This window comes from Entelurus aequoreus, linkage group LG03, assembly GCF_033978785.1.
Source record: "Entelurus aequoreus isolate RoL-2023_Sb linkage group LG03, RoL_Eaeq_v1.1, whole genome shotgun sequence".
NCBI classification, from domain to species: domain Eukaryota; kingdom Metazoa; phylum Chordata; class Actinopteri; order Syngnathiformes; family Syngnathidae; genus Entelurus; species Entelurus aequoreus.
The window spans coordinates 65496990-65514970 of record NC_084733.1 but is presented as its reverse complement, the minus strand read 5'-3'; the positions used below and the strand labels follow the sequence as shown (position 1 = coordinate 65514970).

General features: G+C 45.2%; 2 protein-coding genes across 5 annotated transcripts in view; both read right to left on the bottom strand.

The window, feature by feature from the left end:
• LOC133646736 (protein TALPID3-like) overlaps positions 1 to 17981 on the bottom strand; it is a 39436-nt gene that overhangs the window by 16548 nt on the left and 4907 nt on the right. For 2 of the 4 annotated variants that reach the window (XM_062042448.1, XM_062042449.1), the window contains exons 2-7: positions 16686 to 16815; positions 16469 to 16613; positions 16343 to 16395; positions 16198 to 16276; positions 16033 to 16135; positions 2165 to 2240 (exon numbers count right to left, since the gene is read on the bottom strand). In XM_062042448.1, coding sequence (XP_061898432.1) covers positions 2165 to 2240; positions 16033 to 16135; positions 16198 to 16276; positions 16343 to 16395; positions 16469 to 16613; positions 16686 to 16815 — 586 coding nt within the window. The remainder of the gene's footprint in view (positions 1 to 2164; positions 2241 to 16032; positions 16136 to 16197; positions 16277 to 16342; positions 16396 to 16468; positions 16614 to 16685; positions 16816 to 17981) is intronic. The other 2 variants (XM_062042450.1, XM_062042451.1) reach the window with 2 other exon arrangements.
• Positions 23 to 1853, bottom strand: irf2bpl (interferon regulatory factor 2 binding protein-like). The gene has a single exon (XM_062040619.1). It carries the CDS (start codon positions 1805 to 1807, stop codon positions 131 to 133), a length of 1677 nt encoding a protein of 558 aa, XP_061896603.1. The 5' UTR covers positions 1808 to 1853; the 3' UTR covers positions 23 to 130.

The window sequence follows — 17981 nt, the reverse complement described above, 5'->3', positions numbered from 1 at the left end:
GCTGTCAATCAAAGGCGTGACGTCACGTGGGACACCAGACTTTATTGATCACGTTACAACACGTAGAAAAGATGGCGGTACAAAAAAACGACAAATATAAAAACAAGGACAGCAGTGAAGACGGATCACATTAAGGGTCTCTCTCTTTCTTCACCGTCACGTCCCCTGCCAGGATGGTGGCAATCTCGCCCTGCATGAAGGCCCAGGGCACATCAGAGCCCACCAGGGGACACTTGTCCCCGCTGGGACAGTACACCTCGGCCGAGGCCCCCTGAGTTATGATGCTCTCCCGGGAACATGGGAAGCAGAACTTGTGGCCGGCTGCAGAGGGACACTGGACAAAGTGTGTGTCCTCTAGGCGCTCGTGACACAGTGTGCAGCACAAAGTTCCGCCCGGGGCCGCGCTCGGAGCGTGCGCCTGCTCCACGCCACTGCTGCCCGGGAGGCTATTCTGAGCGGAGGACAAGGGACTGTCGCCCGAGGCTCTGTCTTTGTCTGGAGACTGCGCGTGTCCCAGCCCGTCCGCCGCCATAGGGGAGTGGCCGCCAGGAGGGGGCAGGACGGACTCAGGCGAGGTGGAGCGACCAAAGGACAGTTTGAGGGCTTTGGCCTGGTTGCTGATCCACTGTCTGTGCTGGTCCTCCATCAGCTTGGATTCACTCTCAGCTACGTCCGGTTCCGGGGAAGCCTTCCGCTTCCTGGACATGGCTCTGGACGGACAAGGGGGCTGGGCCCGTGCGGGCGGCACCATGGTAGATAACACTGGGTGGCTGCTGTTCATGTGGGGCTGAGGCAGCATGTCCGCCCCCACACAGTCCTTAAAGACCCGCAGAGGTTCTGGTAAAAAATCCCCCAGCAGCCGCCAGTCACCAGAACTGTGTTTCTTCTCATACTCCAGGTACTTGAACCCAGAGGACAGTCCTCGATTTGGGTCCTTCATGCAGTCCTGGTACATCTGCTTGGCCACCCCTGAGGCACTGGAGAACACTTTTCCGGACCCGCTCGGGTACTCGATGAAGATCCTGAGCTCATAGCCTAACCCCGGTTTGGACACGGCGTCAAATGCAAACACTCGTCCCAGCAGGCCGTGGTCTTTTTTGAAGCGGACCTCAAAGGGTGTACAGCCAGACAAAGTAACCAATGTGTCACGGACCACCTCGGGCTTGCTCGCCCAGTCCTCCTGTCGGTTCCGAAGACTTTCTCTCAGTTCGCTCAGAACCTCTGTGTTGCGCTGCTTTTCTTTCAGCTCATGCTCCTGCTTTACGGCCGGCTCGCTCTGATCCTTTTGGTCAAGGCCGGAGACTGGCAAAGCTGTTCTGCTGGCTGCGTCATGCGGGTCCAATCTATTCGGCAACGTCTGGGGCTGCAGGCTGGGCGGGATGTTACCAGGTCCCGGTGCAGACGCCAAACCTGCATGGCTCCTACTCCTTGAGCTCAGACTCTGTCGGTTCAGTTCGGGAAGTCCGTCGTCTGCTTTGAACCCGTTCAGAAGCCTGGCCCGGTTGTCCGCACAGACTGAGTACCTGTCTGCGGAGGGCTGCTGAGACCTGCTGGGTCGGTCTGCCGGGTTCTGGTGGAGAAGCTCCTTCCCGCATTTGGCCGAGGTGGGCTCCTGGAGGCAGTTAGCCTGCCGCAAGTGGCGGGCGGTTTCGATGACCAACTCCACGCGATCGGCGCCCTCGTAGTTGACGCAGCCTCGGCACACGGGCTCGCTGAAGTCCCAGATCACGGCCCAGGACATGCGGGGCAAGTCGCACAGGTAACACGACTGTCTGCGGGACAAGGGCAGCTGCGGGGGCGAGGACATGGTCCCGATACCGCTGCCCTGCTGCCTCCGCCGTGCACAAGCTGCAAAATGTTGAGACTTTTTGTTGTTGTTCACCAGGCGCTCTGCGGGCAGGGAGAGGGAGCGGGGGAGGGGCTTCACTACATCCAGCTGAGGAATTCTGATTGGATACTCTCACACACACACACACACACACACTACTGTCCCACCCCCCGGCTGCAACCTGGCAGTGTGTGACATGCACAGAGTTATTATTCAGTGATGTTGGCGTTCTGGTGATCATCAACACATCTGTGTGTTGCCATGGAGACATGCTCCCAGCATGGATATATCATTGCATCATCTTTGTCCTTGAGAAGCATGCACGCACACACACACCTGCTTTGATCTGTGTGCGTTGCCAGGGTAACTGGGTCACTCTCGATGCTGGTTCTGGTTGATGAGTCGATGTTTACTAATGAGGGAAAAAAAGAGGTGTAGATCAGTTAACTTAGGCTCCACCCCTTATACAAAAGTCAAAAATGTTAAGTGTCTCTAAAGGGAAAGAAGAGGAGAAGAAGAGACGCGGATGAGAAAGAGGGAGAAAAGGAAAAGGAGAAGAAGAAAAAAAGAGTAATAAGAAAAAAGAGAGGAAGAGGATTAAGAAGAAAAGAAAGAGGAGGAAGAAAAAAGAAAGAGGAGGAAGAAAAAAACAGATCAGAAGAAAGAGGAAGAGCCTGAAAAATAAGAAAATAATGAGGAGAAGAAAGAGGAAGAAGAAGGAGGAAGAAGAAAAGAAAGAAAGAGGAATACAATAAAAGAGGAGAAAAGGGAATTAAGAAAAGATAGAGGAGGAAGGAGAAAAGAAAGAGACGAAAGATGAGGCGGAGACGGAAGAAGAAAGAGAAGAAGAGAGACAAAGAAGGAGGTCCCCAGAAAGAGTCAAGGTAAAAGTCGAAGTTAAAAGGAGCATGATCTGCAGAAGCCTTGTTACCATGACAACCAGTCATCATGCCAGAGAGCAAAGGATGTCTCCATGGTTGCCATGATAACACAAGCACGTCTCCTTAGAGCAGGGGTCCCCAACCACCGGTCCCCGGTCTGGTAATTGCACTGAAGACCACCACAATAACTCATGTAAGTGTACTGAAGACCACCACATCGACTCATGTAAGTGCACTGAAGACCACCACATCAACTCATGTAAGTGCACTGAAGACCACCACATCGACTCATGTACAAAACCCAAAACCAGTGAAGTTGGCACGTTGTGTAAATGGTAAATAAAAACAGAATACAATGATTTGCAAATCCTTTTCAACTTATATTCAAATTGAGTAGACTTAGACTTAGACAAACTTTAATGATCCACAAGGGAAATTGTTCCACACAGTAGCTCAGTTAATACACTGCAAAGACAAAATATTTAATGTTCGAACTGAGAAACTTTGTTAATTTTTGCAAATAATCATTAACTTAGAATTTAATGGCAGCAACACATTGCCAAAAAGTTGGCACAGGGGCATTTTTACCACTGTGTTACATGGCCTTTCCTTTTAACAATACTCAGTAAACGTTTGGGAACTGATTTTTGAAGTGTTCCCAATTAGCCTGTTCACCTGTGGGATGTTCCAAATAAGTGTTTTATGAGCATTCCTCAACTTTCTCAGTCTTTTTTTAAACATGTTGCAGGCATCAAATTCCAAATGAGCTAATATTTGCAAATAATAACTAAGTTTTCCGGTTTGAACGTTAAGTATCTTGTCTTTGCAGTCTATTCAAATGAATATAGGTTGAAAAGGATTAGCAAATGATTGTATTGTTTTTATTTATCATTTACACAACATGCCAACTTCACTGGTTTTGGGGATTGTACATAATCAAGTAGTATTACCTTGTTGTCAATATGAGTCAACCTGGATGTTGTACTTTTCAATCATCTTCAACTACAAAAGTACATAATCACGTAGTATTAACTTGTCAATACTAGTCAACCTGGATGGTGTACTTTTTAATCATCTTCAACTATAAAAGTACAAAACCCAAAACCAGTGAAGTTGGCACATTGTGTAAATGGTAAATTAAAACAGAATACAATGATTTGCAAATCGGAGGGTTGCTGGTTACTGGGGTTCAATCCCCACCTTCTACCATCCTAGTCACGTCCGTTGTGTCCTTGGGCAAGACACTTCACCCTTGCTCCTGGGACGGTATAGCTCGGTTGGTAGAGCGGCCGTGCCAGCAACTTGAGGGTTGCAGGTTCGATCCCCGCTTCCGCCATCCTAGTCACTGCCGTTGTGTCCTTGGGCAAGACACTTTACCCACCTGCTCCCAGTGCCACCCACACTGGTTTAAATGTAACTTAGATATTGGGTTTCACAATGTAAAGCGCTTTGAGTCACTTGAGAAAAAGCGCTATATAAATGTAATTCACTTCACTTCACTTCACTCCTGATGGGTGCTGGTAGCGCCTTGCATGGCAGCTCCTTCCATCAGTGTGTGAATGTGTGTGTGAATGGGTGAATGTGGAAATACTGTCAAAGCGCTTTGAGTACCTTGAAGGTAGAAAAGCGCTATACAAGTATAACCCATTTATTTATCCTTTATATTCAATTGAATAGACTTGAAAGACAAGATACTTAATGTTCGAACTGGAAAACTTTATTTTTTGCAAATATTAGCTACCGTAGTTTTCGGAGTATAAGTCGCACCAGCCGAAAATGCACAATAAAGAAGGAAAAAAACATATAGAAGTCGCACTGCATTTTTTGGGGAAATTTATTTGATAAAACCCAACACCAAGAATAAACATTTGAAAGGCAATTTAAAATAAATAAAGAATAGTGAACAACAGGTTGAATAAGTGTACGTTGTATGACGCATAAATAACCAACTGAGAACGTGCCTGGTATGTTAACGTAACATATTATGGTAAGAGTCATTCAAATAACTATAACATATAGAACATGCTATACGTTTACTAAACAATCTGTCACTCCTAATCGCTAAAGCCGATGAAATCTTATACGTCTAGTCTCTTACGTGAATGAGCTAAATAATATTATTTGATATTTTACGGTAATGTGTTAATAATTTCACACATAAGTCGCTCCTGAGTATAAGTCGCACCCCCGGCCAAACTATGAAAAAAACTGCGATTTATAGTCCGGAAAATACGGTAATTTGGAATTTGCCTGCAACATGTTTCTAAAAAGCTGGCATAAGAAGCAAAAAAGAATGAGAAAGTTGAGGAATGCTCATCAAACACTTATTTGGAAAATCCCACAGGTGAACAGGCTAATTGGGAAAAGGTGGGTGCCACAATTGGGTATAAAAGCAGCTTCCATCAGTCATTCACAAACAAGGATGGGACGAGGGTCACCACTTTGTGAACAAATGTGTGAGCAAATTGTCGAACAGTTTAAGAACAACATTTCTCAACCAGCTATTGCAAGGAATTTAGGGATTTCACCATTTACGGTCCATAATATCATCAAAAGGTTCAGATAATCTGGAGAAATCACTGCACGTAAGCGATGATATTACAGACCTTCGATCCCTCAGGCGGTACTACATCAAAAAGAGACATCAGTGTGTAAAGGATATCACCACATCGGCTCAGGAACACTTCAGAAAATTACTGTCAGTAACTACAGTTGGTCGCTTCATCTGTAAGTGCAAGTTAAAACTATACTATGCAAAGTCAAAGCCATGTATCAACAACACCCAGAAACGCTTCGCTGGGCCCGAGGTCATCTAAGATGGACTGATGCAAAGTGAAAAAGTGTTCTGTGGTCTGACGAGTCCACATTTCAAATAGTTTTTGGAAACTGTGAACATCGTGTCCTCCGGACTAAAGAGGAAAAGAACCATCCGGATTGTTATAGGCGCAAAGTTCAAAAGCCAGCATCTGTGATGGTATGGGGGTGTATTAGTGCCCAAGGCATGGGTAACTTATACATCTGTGAAGGCATCATTAATACTGAAAGGTACATACATGTTTTGGAGCCACATACTGTATGTTGCCATCCAAGCAACGTTATCATGGGCGCCCCTGCTTATTTCAGCAAGACAATGCCAAGCCACGTGTTACAACAGCTTGGCTTTGTAGTAAAAGAGTGCGGGTACTAGACTGGCCTGCCTGTAGTCCAGACCTGTCTCCCATTGAAAATGTGTGGTGCATTATGAGGCGTAAAATACGACAACGGAGACCCCGGACTGTTGAACAACTTGAAGGCCTACTGTAATGGATTTTTTTTATTTAAACGGGGATAGCAGATCCATTCTATGTGTCATACTTGATCATTTCACGATATTGCCATATTTTTGCTGAAAGGATTTAGTAGAGAACATCGACGATAAAGTTCGCAACTTTTGGTCGCTGATAAAAAAGCCTTGCCTGTCCCGGAAGTAGCGTGACGTCACAGGTTGAAGGGCTCCTCACATTTGCACATTGTTTACACCAGCAGCGAGAGCGATTCGGACAGAGAAAGCGACAATTACCCCATTAATTTGAGCCAGGATGAAAGATTTGTGGATGAGGAAAGTGAGAGTGAAGGATTAGAGTGCGATGCAGGATGTATCTTTTTTCGCTCTGACCGTAACTTAGGTAAAAGGGCTCATTGGATTCCACACTCTCTCCTTTTTCTATTGTGGATCACAGATTTGTATTTTAAACCACCTCGGATACTATATCCTCTTGAAAATGAGAGTCGAGAACGCGAAATGGACATTCACAGTGACTTTTATCTCCACGACAATACATCGGCGAACCACTTTAGCTACGGAGCTAACGTGATAGCATCGTGCTTAACTGCAGTTAGAAACAGAAGAAATAAGCCCCTGACTGGAAGGATAGACAGAAGATCAACAATACTACCAAAGCCTGGACCTGTAACCACACAGTTAATGCTGTCCAGCCTGGCGAAGCCTAGCAATTCTGTTGCTAACGACGCCATTGAAGCTAACTTAGCTACGGAGCTATGCTAAAAACATTAGCTCTCCACCTACGCCAGCCCTCATCTGCTCATCAACACCCGTGCTCACCTGCGTTCCAGCGATCGACGGCGCGACGAAGGACTTCACCCGATCATCGGTGCAGTCGGCGGCCCGGAGACGGAGGAAGTCAACCCAGACAGGTGAGGACAGCGGCGCGGCGGCGGACGGCGTTGTAGCTTTCGATGACACCCCGGCCGCCATCAGAGTCGGCAAGAAACATATATTTCCCCAAAGTTACGTACGTGAATTGCACATAGCGGCACACAAGGACGGGCAAGCGATCAAATGTTGGGAAGCCAGAGCTGTACTCACGGTAGCACGTCTGCTATCCAACTAAAAGTCCTCCTGGTTGTGTTGCTGTAGCCAGCCGCTAATACACCGATCCCACCTACAGCTTTCTTCTTTGCAGTCTCCATTGTTAATTGAACAAATTGCAAAAGATTCACCAACACAGATGTCCAGAATACTGTGGAATTATGTGGTGAAAACAGACGACTTAAAGGCCTACTGAAACCCACTACTATCGACCACGCAGTCTGATAGTTTATATATCAATGATGAAATCTTAACATTGCAACACATGCCAATACGGCCGGGTTAACTTATAAAGTGCAATTTTAAATTTCCTGCGAAACTTCCGGTTGAAAACGTCTATGTATGAGGACGTTTGCACGTGACGTCAATGGTTGAAACGGAAGTATTCGGACACATTGTATCTCAATACAAACAGCTCTGTTTATTTAGTATTCTGGACATCTGTGTTGGTGAATCTTTTGCAATTTGTTCAATTAACAATGGAGACTGCAAAGAAGAAAGCTGTAGGTGGGATCGGTGTATTAGCGGCTGGCTGCAGCAACACAACCAGGAGGACTTTGAGGATAGCAGACGCTATCCGCCGGTCGGCTAGCCGCCGACCGCATCGATGATCGGGTGAAGTCCTTTGTCGCGCCGTCGATCGCTGGAACGCAGGTGAGCACGGGTGTTGATGAGCAGATGAGGGCTGGCGTTGGTGGAGAGATAATGTTTTTATCATAGCTCTGACGAGGTCCCGTAGCTAAGTTAGCTTCAATGGCGTCGTTAGCAACAGCATTGCTAGGCTTCGACAGGCGGCACAGCATTAACCGTGTATTTACAGGTCCAGTGTTTGGTTCGGTGTCTCCTGATAGTAGTATTGTTGATCTGCTGTCTATCCTTCCAGTCAGGGGCTTATTTCTTTTGTTTCTATCTGCATTTAAGCATGATGCTATCATGTTAGCACCGTAGCTAAAGTGCTTCACCGATGTATTGTCGTGGGGATAAAAGTCACTGTGAATGTCCATTTCGCGTTCTCGACTCTCATTTTCAAGAGGATATAGTATCCGAGGTGGTTTAAAATACAAATCCGTGATCCACAATAGAAAAAGGAGAGAGTGCGGAATCCAATGAGCCCTTGTACCTAAGTTACGGTCAGAGCGAAAAAAGATACGTCCTGCACTGCACTCTAGTCCTTCACTCTCACGTTCCTCATCCACGAATCTTTCATCCTGGCTCAAATGAATGGGGTAATTGTCGCTTTCTCGGTCCGAATCGCTCTCGCTGCTGGTGTAAACAATGGGGGAATGTGAGGAGCCTTTCAACCTGTGACATCACGCTACTTCCGGTACAGGCAAGGCTTTTTTATCAGCGACCAAAAGTTGCGAACTTTATCGTCGATGTTCTCTACTAAATCCTTTCAGCAAAAATATGGCAATATCACGAAATGACCAAGTATGACACATAAAATGGATCTGCTATCCCCGTTTTAATTTAAAAAATTCATTTAATTAGGCCTTTAAGCTGGCCACCATGCTATTCCAAAATGTCTGCTTCAACCTGTGACGTCCCGCGCAAACGTTATCATACCGAAACGTTTTCAGCCGGAAGTTTCCCGGGAAATTTAAAATTGCACTTTATAAGTTAACCCGGCCGTATTGGCATGTGTTGCAATGTTAAGATTTCATCATTGATATATAAATTATCAGACTGCGTGGTCGGTAGTAGTGGGTTTCAGTAGGCCTTTAAGCTGTACATCAAGCAACAATGGGAAAGAATTCCACCTGAAAAGCTCCAAAAATTGGTCTCCTCAGTTCCCAATAGTTTACTGAGTGGTGTTAAAAGGAACGGCCATGTAACAGAGGTAAAAATGTCCTTGTACCAACTTTTTTGCAACATGTTGATGCCAATAAATTCTAAGTTAATGATTATTTGCAAAAAAAAAAAATTGTTCCTCATTTAGGGGGTGTTGAGGTGGGCGGGGTTGGGGGTAGCGGGGGTGTTTTTGTAGCCCGGAAGAGTTAGGGCTGCAAAGGATTCTGGGTATTTGTTCTGTTGTGTTTATGTTGTGTTACGGTGCGGATGTGTCCCGAAATGTGTTTGTCATTCTTGTTTGGTGTGGATTCACAGTATGGCGCATATTTGTAACAGTGTTAAAGTTGGTTATATGAACACCCTCAGTCAGACCTGTATGACTTGCTCAAGTATGTCTTGCAATCACTTGTGTGTGCATGCAGATGCCGCACACAACACGTGACTGGGCGGGCACGCTGTTAGTATGGAGAAAAAGACTGCGTGATGTCAGGTGACATTAAAGGCAGTGCCATCATGGCATGCCCTCAATATAGTTGAGAGCCACATACTACACCGTGATTGGTAGATTCCTTCAGCTCCTCACACAACGCTGTCAAGCGCCATTCATTTAAAACTCGCGGGCCGCACTAACATTATACTTTCATATTAAGGTGGGGGCCGCAAAATAACGTCTCGCGGGCCGCAATTGGCCCGCATGTTTGAGACCTCTGATCTATATTGTTATATAACGTATATATTGCGTTTTTTATGTTGATTTAATAAATAAATAAAAATTGCTTTTTTTTTTTTTTTTTTTTTTTGTGCGGCCCGGTACCAATCTGTCCGCGTGGTTGGGGACCACTGCCCTACGTCAACAACACGGTCGGCGGCCCGTCGGTGCGCAGCTCGTACATCGCCGCCCTCTACTTCACCCTCAGCAGCCTGACCAGCGTCGGCTTTGGCAACGTGTGCGCCAACACGGACGCCGAGAAGATCTTCTCCATCTGCACCATGCTCATCGGCGGTATGCAGGACGCCTCGTATGGAATAACGTGATTGGGCAGGCACGCTGTTTATATAGTGGGAAAGTGGACGTGAAAAAAGGCTGTCCTCGCTCAGGTCCGCATGGAGCTGGAGGGGGCGTGGCCTCCAGCGCCGGCTGAAAATCGGGAGATTTTCGGGAGAATATTTGTCCCGGGAGGTTTTCGGGAGAGGCGCTGAATTTCGGGAGTCTCCCGGAAAATCAGGGAGGGTTGGCAAGTATGTAATATTGACAACAAGGTAACACTACTTGAATATGTACTTATAAAATTGAAGAGGGTAAAAGTACACCATCCAGGTTGATTAGTATTGACAACAAGGTAATGCTACGTGATTATGTACTTTTATAGTTGAAGATTATTAAAATGTACACAATCCAGGTTGACTAGTATTGACAACAAGTTAACACTACTTGATTATATACTTTTATAGTTGAAAAGGGTTAAAAAGTACATCATACGGGTTGAATAGTAATGAAAACAAGGTATTACTACTTGATTATGTACTTGTGTAGTTGAAGAGCGTTAAAAAGTACACCATCCAGGTTGACTTGTATTGACAACAAGGTAATACTACTTGATTATGTACTTTTATAGTTGAAGATGATTAAAAAGTACACCATCCAGGTTGACTAGTATTGACAAGGTAATACTATGTGATTATGTACTTTTATAGTTGAAAAGGATTAAAAAGTACACCATCCAGGTTGACTAGTATTGACAACAAGGTAATACTACTTGATTATGTACTTTTATAGTTTAAGAGAATTAAAAAGTACAACATCCAGGTTAACTAGTATTGACAACAAGGTACTACTATGTAATTATATACTTTTATAGTTGAAGATGATTAAAATGTACAACATTCAGGTTGACTAGTATTGACAACAAGGTAATACTACGTGATTATGTACTTTTATAGTAGAAGATGATTAAAAAGTACACCATCCAGGTTGACTAATATTGACAGCAAGGTAAAACTATGTGATGATGTACTTTTATAGTTGAAGATTATTAAAAAGTACACCATCCAGGTTGACTAGTATTGACAACAAGGTGATACTAATTGATTATGTACTTTTGTAGTTGAAGATGATTAAAAAGTATAACATCCAGGTTGACTAGTGTTGAAAACAAGGTAATACTACTTGATTATCTACTTTTATACTTGAAAAGGGTTAAAAAGTACACCATATAGGTTGACTAGTAATGACAACATGGTAAGACTACTTGATTATGTACTTTTATAGTTGAAGACGGCGTGGCGAAGTTGGTAGAGTGGCCGTGCCAGCAATCGGAGGGTTGCTGGTTACTGGGGTTCAATCCCCACCTTCTACCATCCTAGTCACGTCTGTTGTGTCCTTGGGCAAGACACTTCACCCTTGCTCCTGATGGGTGCTGGTTAGCGCCTTGCATGGCAGCTCCCGCCATCAGTGTGTCAATGTGTGTGTGAATGGGTGAATGTGGAAATACTGTCAAAGCGCTTTGAGTTCCTTGAAGGTAGAAAAGCGCTATAAAAGTATAACCTATTTATCATTATTATCATTTATTTAAGAGGGTTAAAACGTATAACATCCAGGTTGACTAATATTGAAAACAAGGTAACACTACTTGATGATGTACTTTTATAGTTGAAGATGATTAAAAAGTACACCATCCAGGTTGACTAGTATTGACAACAAGGTAATACTACTTGATTATGTACTTTTATAGTTGAAGAGGGTTAAAAAGTACAACATCCAGGTTGACTAGTATTGACAAAAAGGTAATACTACTTGATTATGTACTTTTATAGTTGAAGAGGATTAAAAAGTACAACATCCAGGTTGAATAGTATTGACCACAAAGTAATACTATGTGATTATGTACTTTTATAGTTGAAGATGATTAAAAAGTACAACATCCATGTTTGACTAGTAATAACAACAAGGTACTACGATGTGATTATATATTTAGATAGTTGAAAATGATTAAAAAGTACTACATTCAGGTTGACTAGTATTGACATCAAAGTAATAATACTTGATTATGTAATTTTAAAGTTGAAAAGGGTTAAAAAGGTACAACATCCAGGTTGACTAGTATTGACAACTAGGTAATACTACGTGATTATGTACTTTTATAGTTGAAGATGATTAAAAAGTACAACATTCAGGTTGACTAGTACTGACAACAAGGTAATACTACTTGATTATGTACTTTTATAGTTAAAGAGGGTTAAAAAGTACAACATCCAGGTTGACTAATATTGACAACAAGGTAATACTACTTAATTATGTACTTTTATGGTTGAAGAGGATTCAAAAGTACACCATCCAGGTTGACTAGTATTGAAAACCAAGTAATACTACTTAATTATGTACAAACCTCGTTTCCATATGAGTTGGGAAATTGTGTTAGATGTAAATATAAACGGAATACAATGATTTGCAAATCATTTTCAACCCATATTCAGTTGAATATGCTACAAAGACAACATATTTGATGTTCAAACTGATAAACTTTTTTCTTTTTGCAAATAATCATTAACTTTAGAATTTGATGCCAGCAACACGTGACGAAGAAGTTGGGAAAGGTGGCAATAAATACTGATAAAGTTGAGGAATGCTCATCAAACACTTATTTTTGAACATCCCACAGGTGAACAGGCAAATTGGGAACAGGTGGGTGACATGATTGGTAATAAAAGTAGATTCCATGAAATGCTTAGTCATTCACAAACAAGGATGGGGCGAGGGTCACCACTTTGTCAACAAATGCGTGAGCAAATTGTTGAACAGTTTAAGAAAAACCTTTCTCAACCAGCTATTGCAAAGAATTTAGGGATTTCACCATCTACGGTCCGTAATATCATCGAAGGGTTCAGAGAATCTGGAGAAATCACTGCACGTAAGCAGCTAAGCCCGTGACCTTGGATCCCTCAGGCTGTACTGCATCAACAAGCGACATCAGTGTGTGAAGGATATCACCACATGGGCTCAGGAGCACTTCCGAAACCCACTGTCAGTAACTACAGTTGGTCGCTACATCTGTAAGTGCAAGTTAAAACTCTCCTATGCAAGGCGAAAACCGTTTATCAACAACACCCAGAAACGCCGTTGGCTTCGCTGGGCCTGAGCTCATCTAAGATGGACTGATACAAAGTGGAAAAGTGTTCTGTGGTCTGACGAGTCCACATTTCAAATTGTTTTTGGAAACTGTGGACGTTGTGTCCTCTGGACCAAAGAGGAAAAGAGCCATCCGGATTGTTAGAGGCGCAAAGTTGAAAAGCCAGCATCTGTGATGGTATGGGGGTGTATTAGTGCCCAAGACATGGGTAACTTACACATCTGTGAAGGCGCCATTAATGCTGAAAGGTACATACAGGTTTTGGAGCAACATATGTTGCCATCCAAGCAACGTTACCATGGACGCTCCTACTTATTTCAGCAAGACAATGCCAAACCACGTGTTACATCAACGTGGTTTCATAGTAAAAGAGTGCGGGTACTAGACTGGCCTGCCTGTAGTCCAGACCTGTCTCCCATTGAAAATGTGTGGCGCATTAAGAAGCCTAAAATACCACAACGGAGACCCCCAGACTGTTGAACAACTTAAGCTGTACATCAAGCAAGAATGGGAAAGAATTCCACCTGAGAAGCTTAAAAAATGTGTCTCCTCAGTTCCCAAACGTTTACTGAGTGTTGTTAAAAGGAAAGGCCATGTAACACAGTGGTGAACATGCCCTTTCCCAACTACTTTGGCACGTGTTGCAGGCATGAAATTCTAAGTTAATTATTATTTGCAAAAAAAAAATAAAGTTTATGAGTTTGAACATTAAATATCTTGTCTTTGTAGTGCATTCAATTGAATATGGGTTCAAAAGGATTTGCAAATCATTGTATTCCGTTTATATTTACATCTAACACAATTTCCCAACTCATATGGAAACGGGGTTTGTACTTTTATAGTTGAAAATGATTAAAAAGTACACCATCCAGGTTGACTAGTATTGACAACAAGGTAATACTACGTGATTATGTACTTTTATAGTTGAAGATGATTAAAAAGTATAACATCCAAGTTGACTAGTATTGAAAACAAGGTAATACTACTTGATTATCTACTTTTATAGTTGAAGAGGGTTAAAAAGTACACCATCTAGGTTGACTAGTATTGACAATAAGGTAATACTACTTGATTATGTACCTTTATAGTTAAAGAGGGTTAAAAAGTACACCATCCAGGTTGACTATAATTGACAACAAGATACGTAGTATTAACTTGTATAAACAAGTCCTGGCATATCCACAATACACCCGGCAACAGGCCCAATCTCTAGTCATGGCCACAAGAGACCCGACAACTGGCCGAATGTCCTGTTATGACCACAAGAGACCTGACAACTGGCCCAAGGTCCTGGCATGGTCACAAGATACATGACAACTGGCCCAATGTCCTGTCATGACCACAAGAGACCTGACAACAGGCCCAATGTCCTGGCATGTCCACAAGAGACCTGACAACTGGCCCAATGTCCTAGCATGGCCACAAGAGACCTGACAACTGGCCCAATGTCCTATCATGACCACAAGAGACCTGACAACTGGCCCAATGTCCTGGCATGTCCACAAGAGACCTGACAACTGGCCCAATGTCCTAGCATGGCCACAAGAGACCTGACAACTGGCCCAATGTCCTAGCATGGCCACAAGGACCTGACAACTGGCCCAAAGTCCTAGCATGGCCACAAGAGACCTGACAACTGGCCCAATGTCCTGTCATGACCACAAGAGACCCGACAACTGGCCCAATGTCCTGTCATGTCCACAAGAAACCCGACAACTGGCCCAATGTCCTGGCATGGTCACAAGAGACCTGTCAAGTGGTCCAATGTCCTGTCATGACCACAAGAGACCTGACAACAGACCCAATGTCCTGTCATGTCCACAAGAGAACTGACAACAGACCCAATGTCCTGTCATGTCCCCAAGAGACCTGACAACAGGCCCAATGTCGTGTCATGTCCACAAGAGACCTGACAACAGACCCAATATCCTGTCATGGCCACAAGAGACCTGACAACAGACCCAATATTCTGTCATGGTCACAGGAGACCTGACAAAAGGCCCAATGTCCTGTCATGACCACAAGAGACCCGACAACTGGCCCAATGTCCTGTCATGTCCACAAGAAACCCGACAACTGGCCCAATGTCCTGGCATGGTCACAAGAGACCTGTCAAGTGGTCCAATGTCCTGTCATGACCACAAGAGACCTGACAACAGACCCAATGTCCTGTCATGTCCACAAGAGAACTGACAACAGACCCAATGTCCTGTCATGTCCCCAAGAGACCTGACAACAGGCCCAATGTCGTGTCATGTCCACAAGAGACCTGACAACAGACCCAATATCCTGTCATGGCCACAAGAGACCTGACAACAGACCCAATATTCTGTCATGGTCACAGGAGACCTGACAAAAGGCCCAATGTTCTGTCATGTCCACAAGAGACCTGACAACAGACCCAATGTCCTGTCATGACCACAAGAGACCTGACAACAGGCCCAATGTCCTGTCATGACCACAAGAGACCTGACAACAGGCCCAATGTCCTGTCATGTCCACAAGAGACCTGACAACAGACCCAATGTCCTGTCATGTCCACAAGAGACCTGGCAACAGACCCAATGTCCTGTCATGACCACAAGAGACCTGACAACAGGCCCAATGTCCTGTCATGGCCACAAGAGACCTGACAACAGGCCCAATGTCCTGTCATGGCTACAAGAGACCTGACAACAGGCCCAATGTCCTGTCATGGCTACAAGAGACCTGACAACAGGCCCAATGTCCTGTCATGGCCACAAGAGACCGGACAACTGCTCGCATTTCCAGCAGCTATTTGTGTGAGGCAGCAGTTTGTGCAAAGACAAAATGGCGGAGCAGGCTGGACACAAGAAACACGGCGCGGGTGTCTACCGCCACCACTAGATGGGACCATCTCATCGCTAACACTTGGCTCCCACTATTCGGCCTTACGGTGAGTTTTGTCTGCTACACCTGCAAGGCCGCCCCTGGAAAATAATGCCCACCTGCTGCAAAAAAAGTTAGGGACCCCTGACTTAGAGCCCACACGAGCGTGACAATAGACATGTGTACCTGCAGAGCTCATGCGAGGCACCTGCTGATAGGTGTGCTCCTGCTCAGGCGTGACAGGGGTGTAGCGAGTGACGAAGCTGAGCGCCGACTCGAGAAGTTGGTTCTGGGAGAAAGAAGAAGAGCGGCATCAGCGGCTTCCGTCAGCTCGACAGGTGTGTCGCTCACCTGAAGCTCCAAGCGGCGGCTGTGCAGCGCCTCCAGGTGCTGCACTGTCACCTGGCTCCGCCCACTTTTCCCACGCTGCCTAATGAAGTGCACACATTACAGTCAGTGTGTGTGTGTGTGTGTGTACACTTAAGAGGACACCGACCTGTCCGTGATGTCACCTTGCTGAAACCCTTCACACGCCATCTCTGGTTGAGCCTACACACACACACACGCACACACACATGAGTGTCTATGAGTCGCACAACGTGTGATGAAAAGTGTACTGTACCATTTGCGCTGCAGCAGTGACGGGGGCGTGGCTGAGGTCTCCGTGGTTACCAGCCAAGATGTCTGCCCTCTTCTGAGCGTCATGGCGGCTGCTGGGAGGGTCTAGAAGCTGAACTTTTACGTTGCGCCTCTGGGGGGCGCAAGCGCTGAAAGAGGAACCAGATTTCAAAACAAAAATCCCACCGGGCAACTTCCTGTAAGACAACAACAACGCTCACCGTTGCTTGAGGGCCGCCAGCACCAGGCCACGAGTCCCTTCCTCAAAGTGTGATGTCAGCAGCTTGTGACCTGGACAGGAATCACTTTCACTTTGGTTCAAACAGCTGCGTTCAATGACAGGTGCGCCTACTGAGCAGCAGGGGGCGACAGAGTAAATTAAAGGTAAATAAATAGTAGGTGAATACAAACTAACTTTACATTACACAATAAATGTTTACCACTGACAAACCAAAGCAAGAGGGCGCCATTTTGATATTTTAATGATCCTGAGAGCTACGTTATGACCCTAGTAGCTCTAAGCAAGCCGGACAGTCCAGTCCACCTATGTAGCCTGGCAGCAGGGGCTGGTGGGCAGAGTTCAGGGCGTGTCTACGGTGCCAGCACCTGAACTGGCCTGTCTCAGCTGCCCGCTGACCAGAAGAGCCCAACTTAATAGACCGAGTTAGTTGGTCACTGCGGGGCACCTCACTACACCAAATGTCACACACCGGTGTTCTGTTGGAACCTGTAGTAGTGAGTCCAGAGATGGAAGTTTGTCTTGGGCAAGCATGCTTTCACAAAATTCTGCCCCATCACTCTCCGTTATGAGCATCTCTTCTCTCCATGAGTTCAAATATTATGCCTCCACGACTGGCTACTCGCTTCCCCTCACTGCACCTTCACCAAACTGTGGCCCAGTCACAATCATCGCTACTTACACACACACTTCTGACCTGGGTTCAAAGGAAACTTTCTACTATCAACTGACCTCCATTATTTAAAAGACCCCCTAAACTGAACGCCTGCTGATTCTTGGGGACTTCAATGCCCGAGTGGGTGTGAACTAAAACGCATGGCCTGACATCCTGGGAGACCAAGGTTATGGCAACCTGAATGACAATGGACAACGCCTGCTGGAACTCTGTATCCCCTATTCCTTCTTTCAGGGCTCTAACTCCTACAAGGCCACCTGGTGTCATCCTCGTTCTAAATGCTGGCCCCAACCTGACCTTGTGCTGGTGAAGCGTGCGCACTTAACACATTGCCGATCACTGCATTCAGCAGACTGTGACACTGATCACTCTCTTGCACGCCGGAAACTAAGGTTGACCCCAATCAAGCTTCATCACGCCAGGCCCAAGCCCACTCCTTGCCTGGATGTTTCTGCTACCTATGCTCCCGTAGCTGACAGCCCCCCTTTTGAGGTTTTCAGTGCAGGTGGGGATGCCCTTGTCTGCGTTTTACATCCTTTGTTTGTGTCTTGCTGGAACAGTGGGTATTTCCCAGATGTCTTCCCAGATGCTAACATCATCACC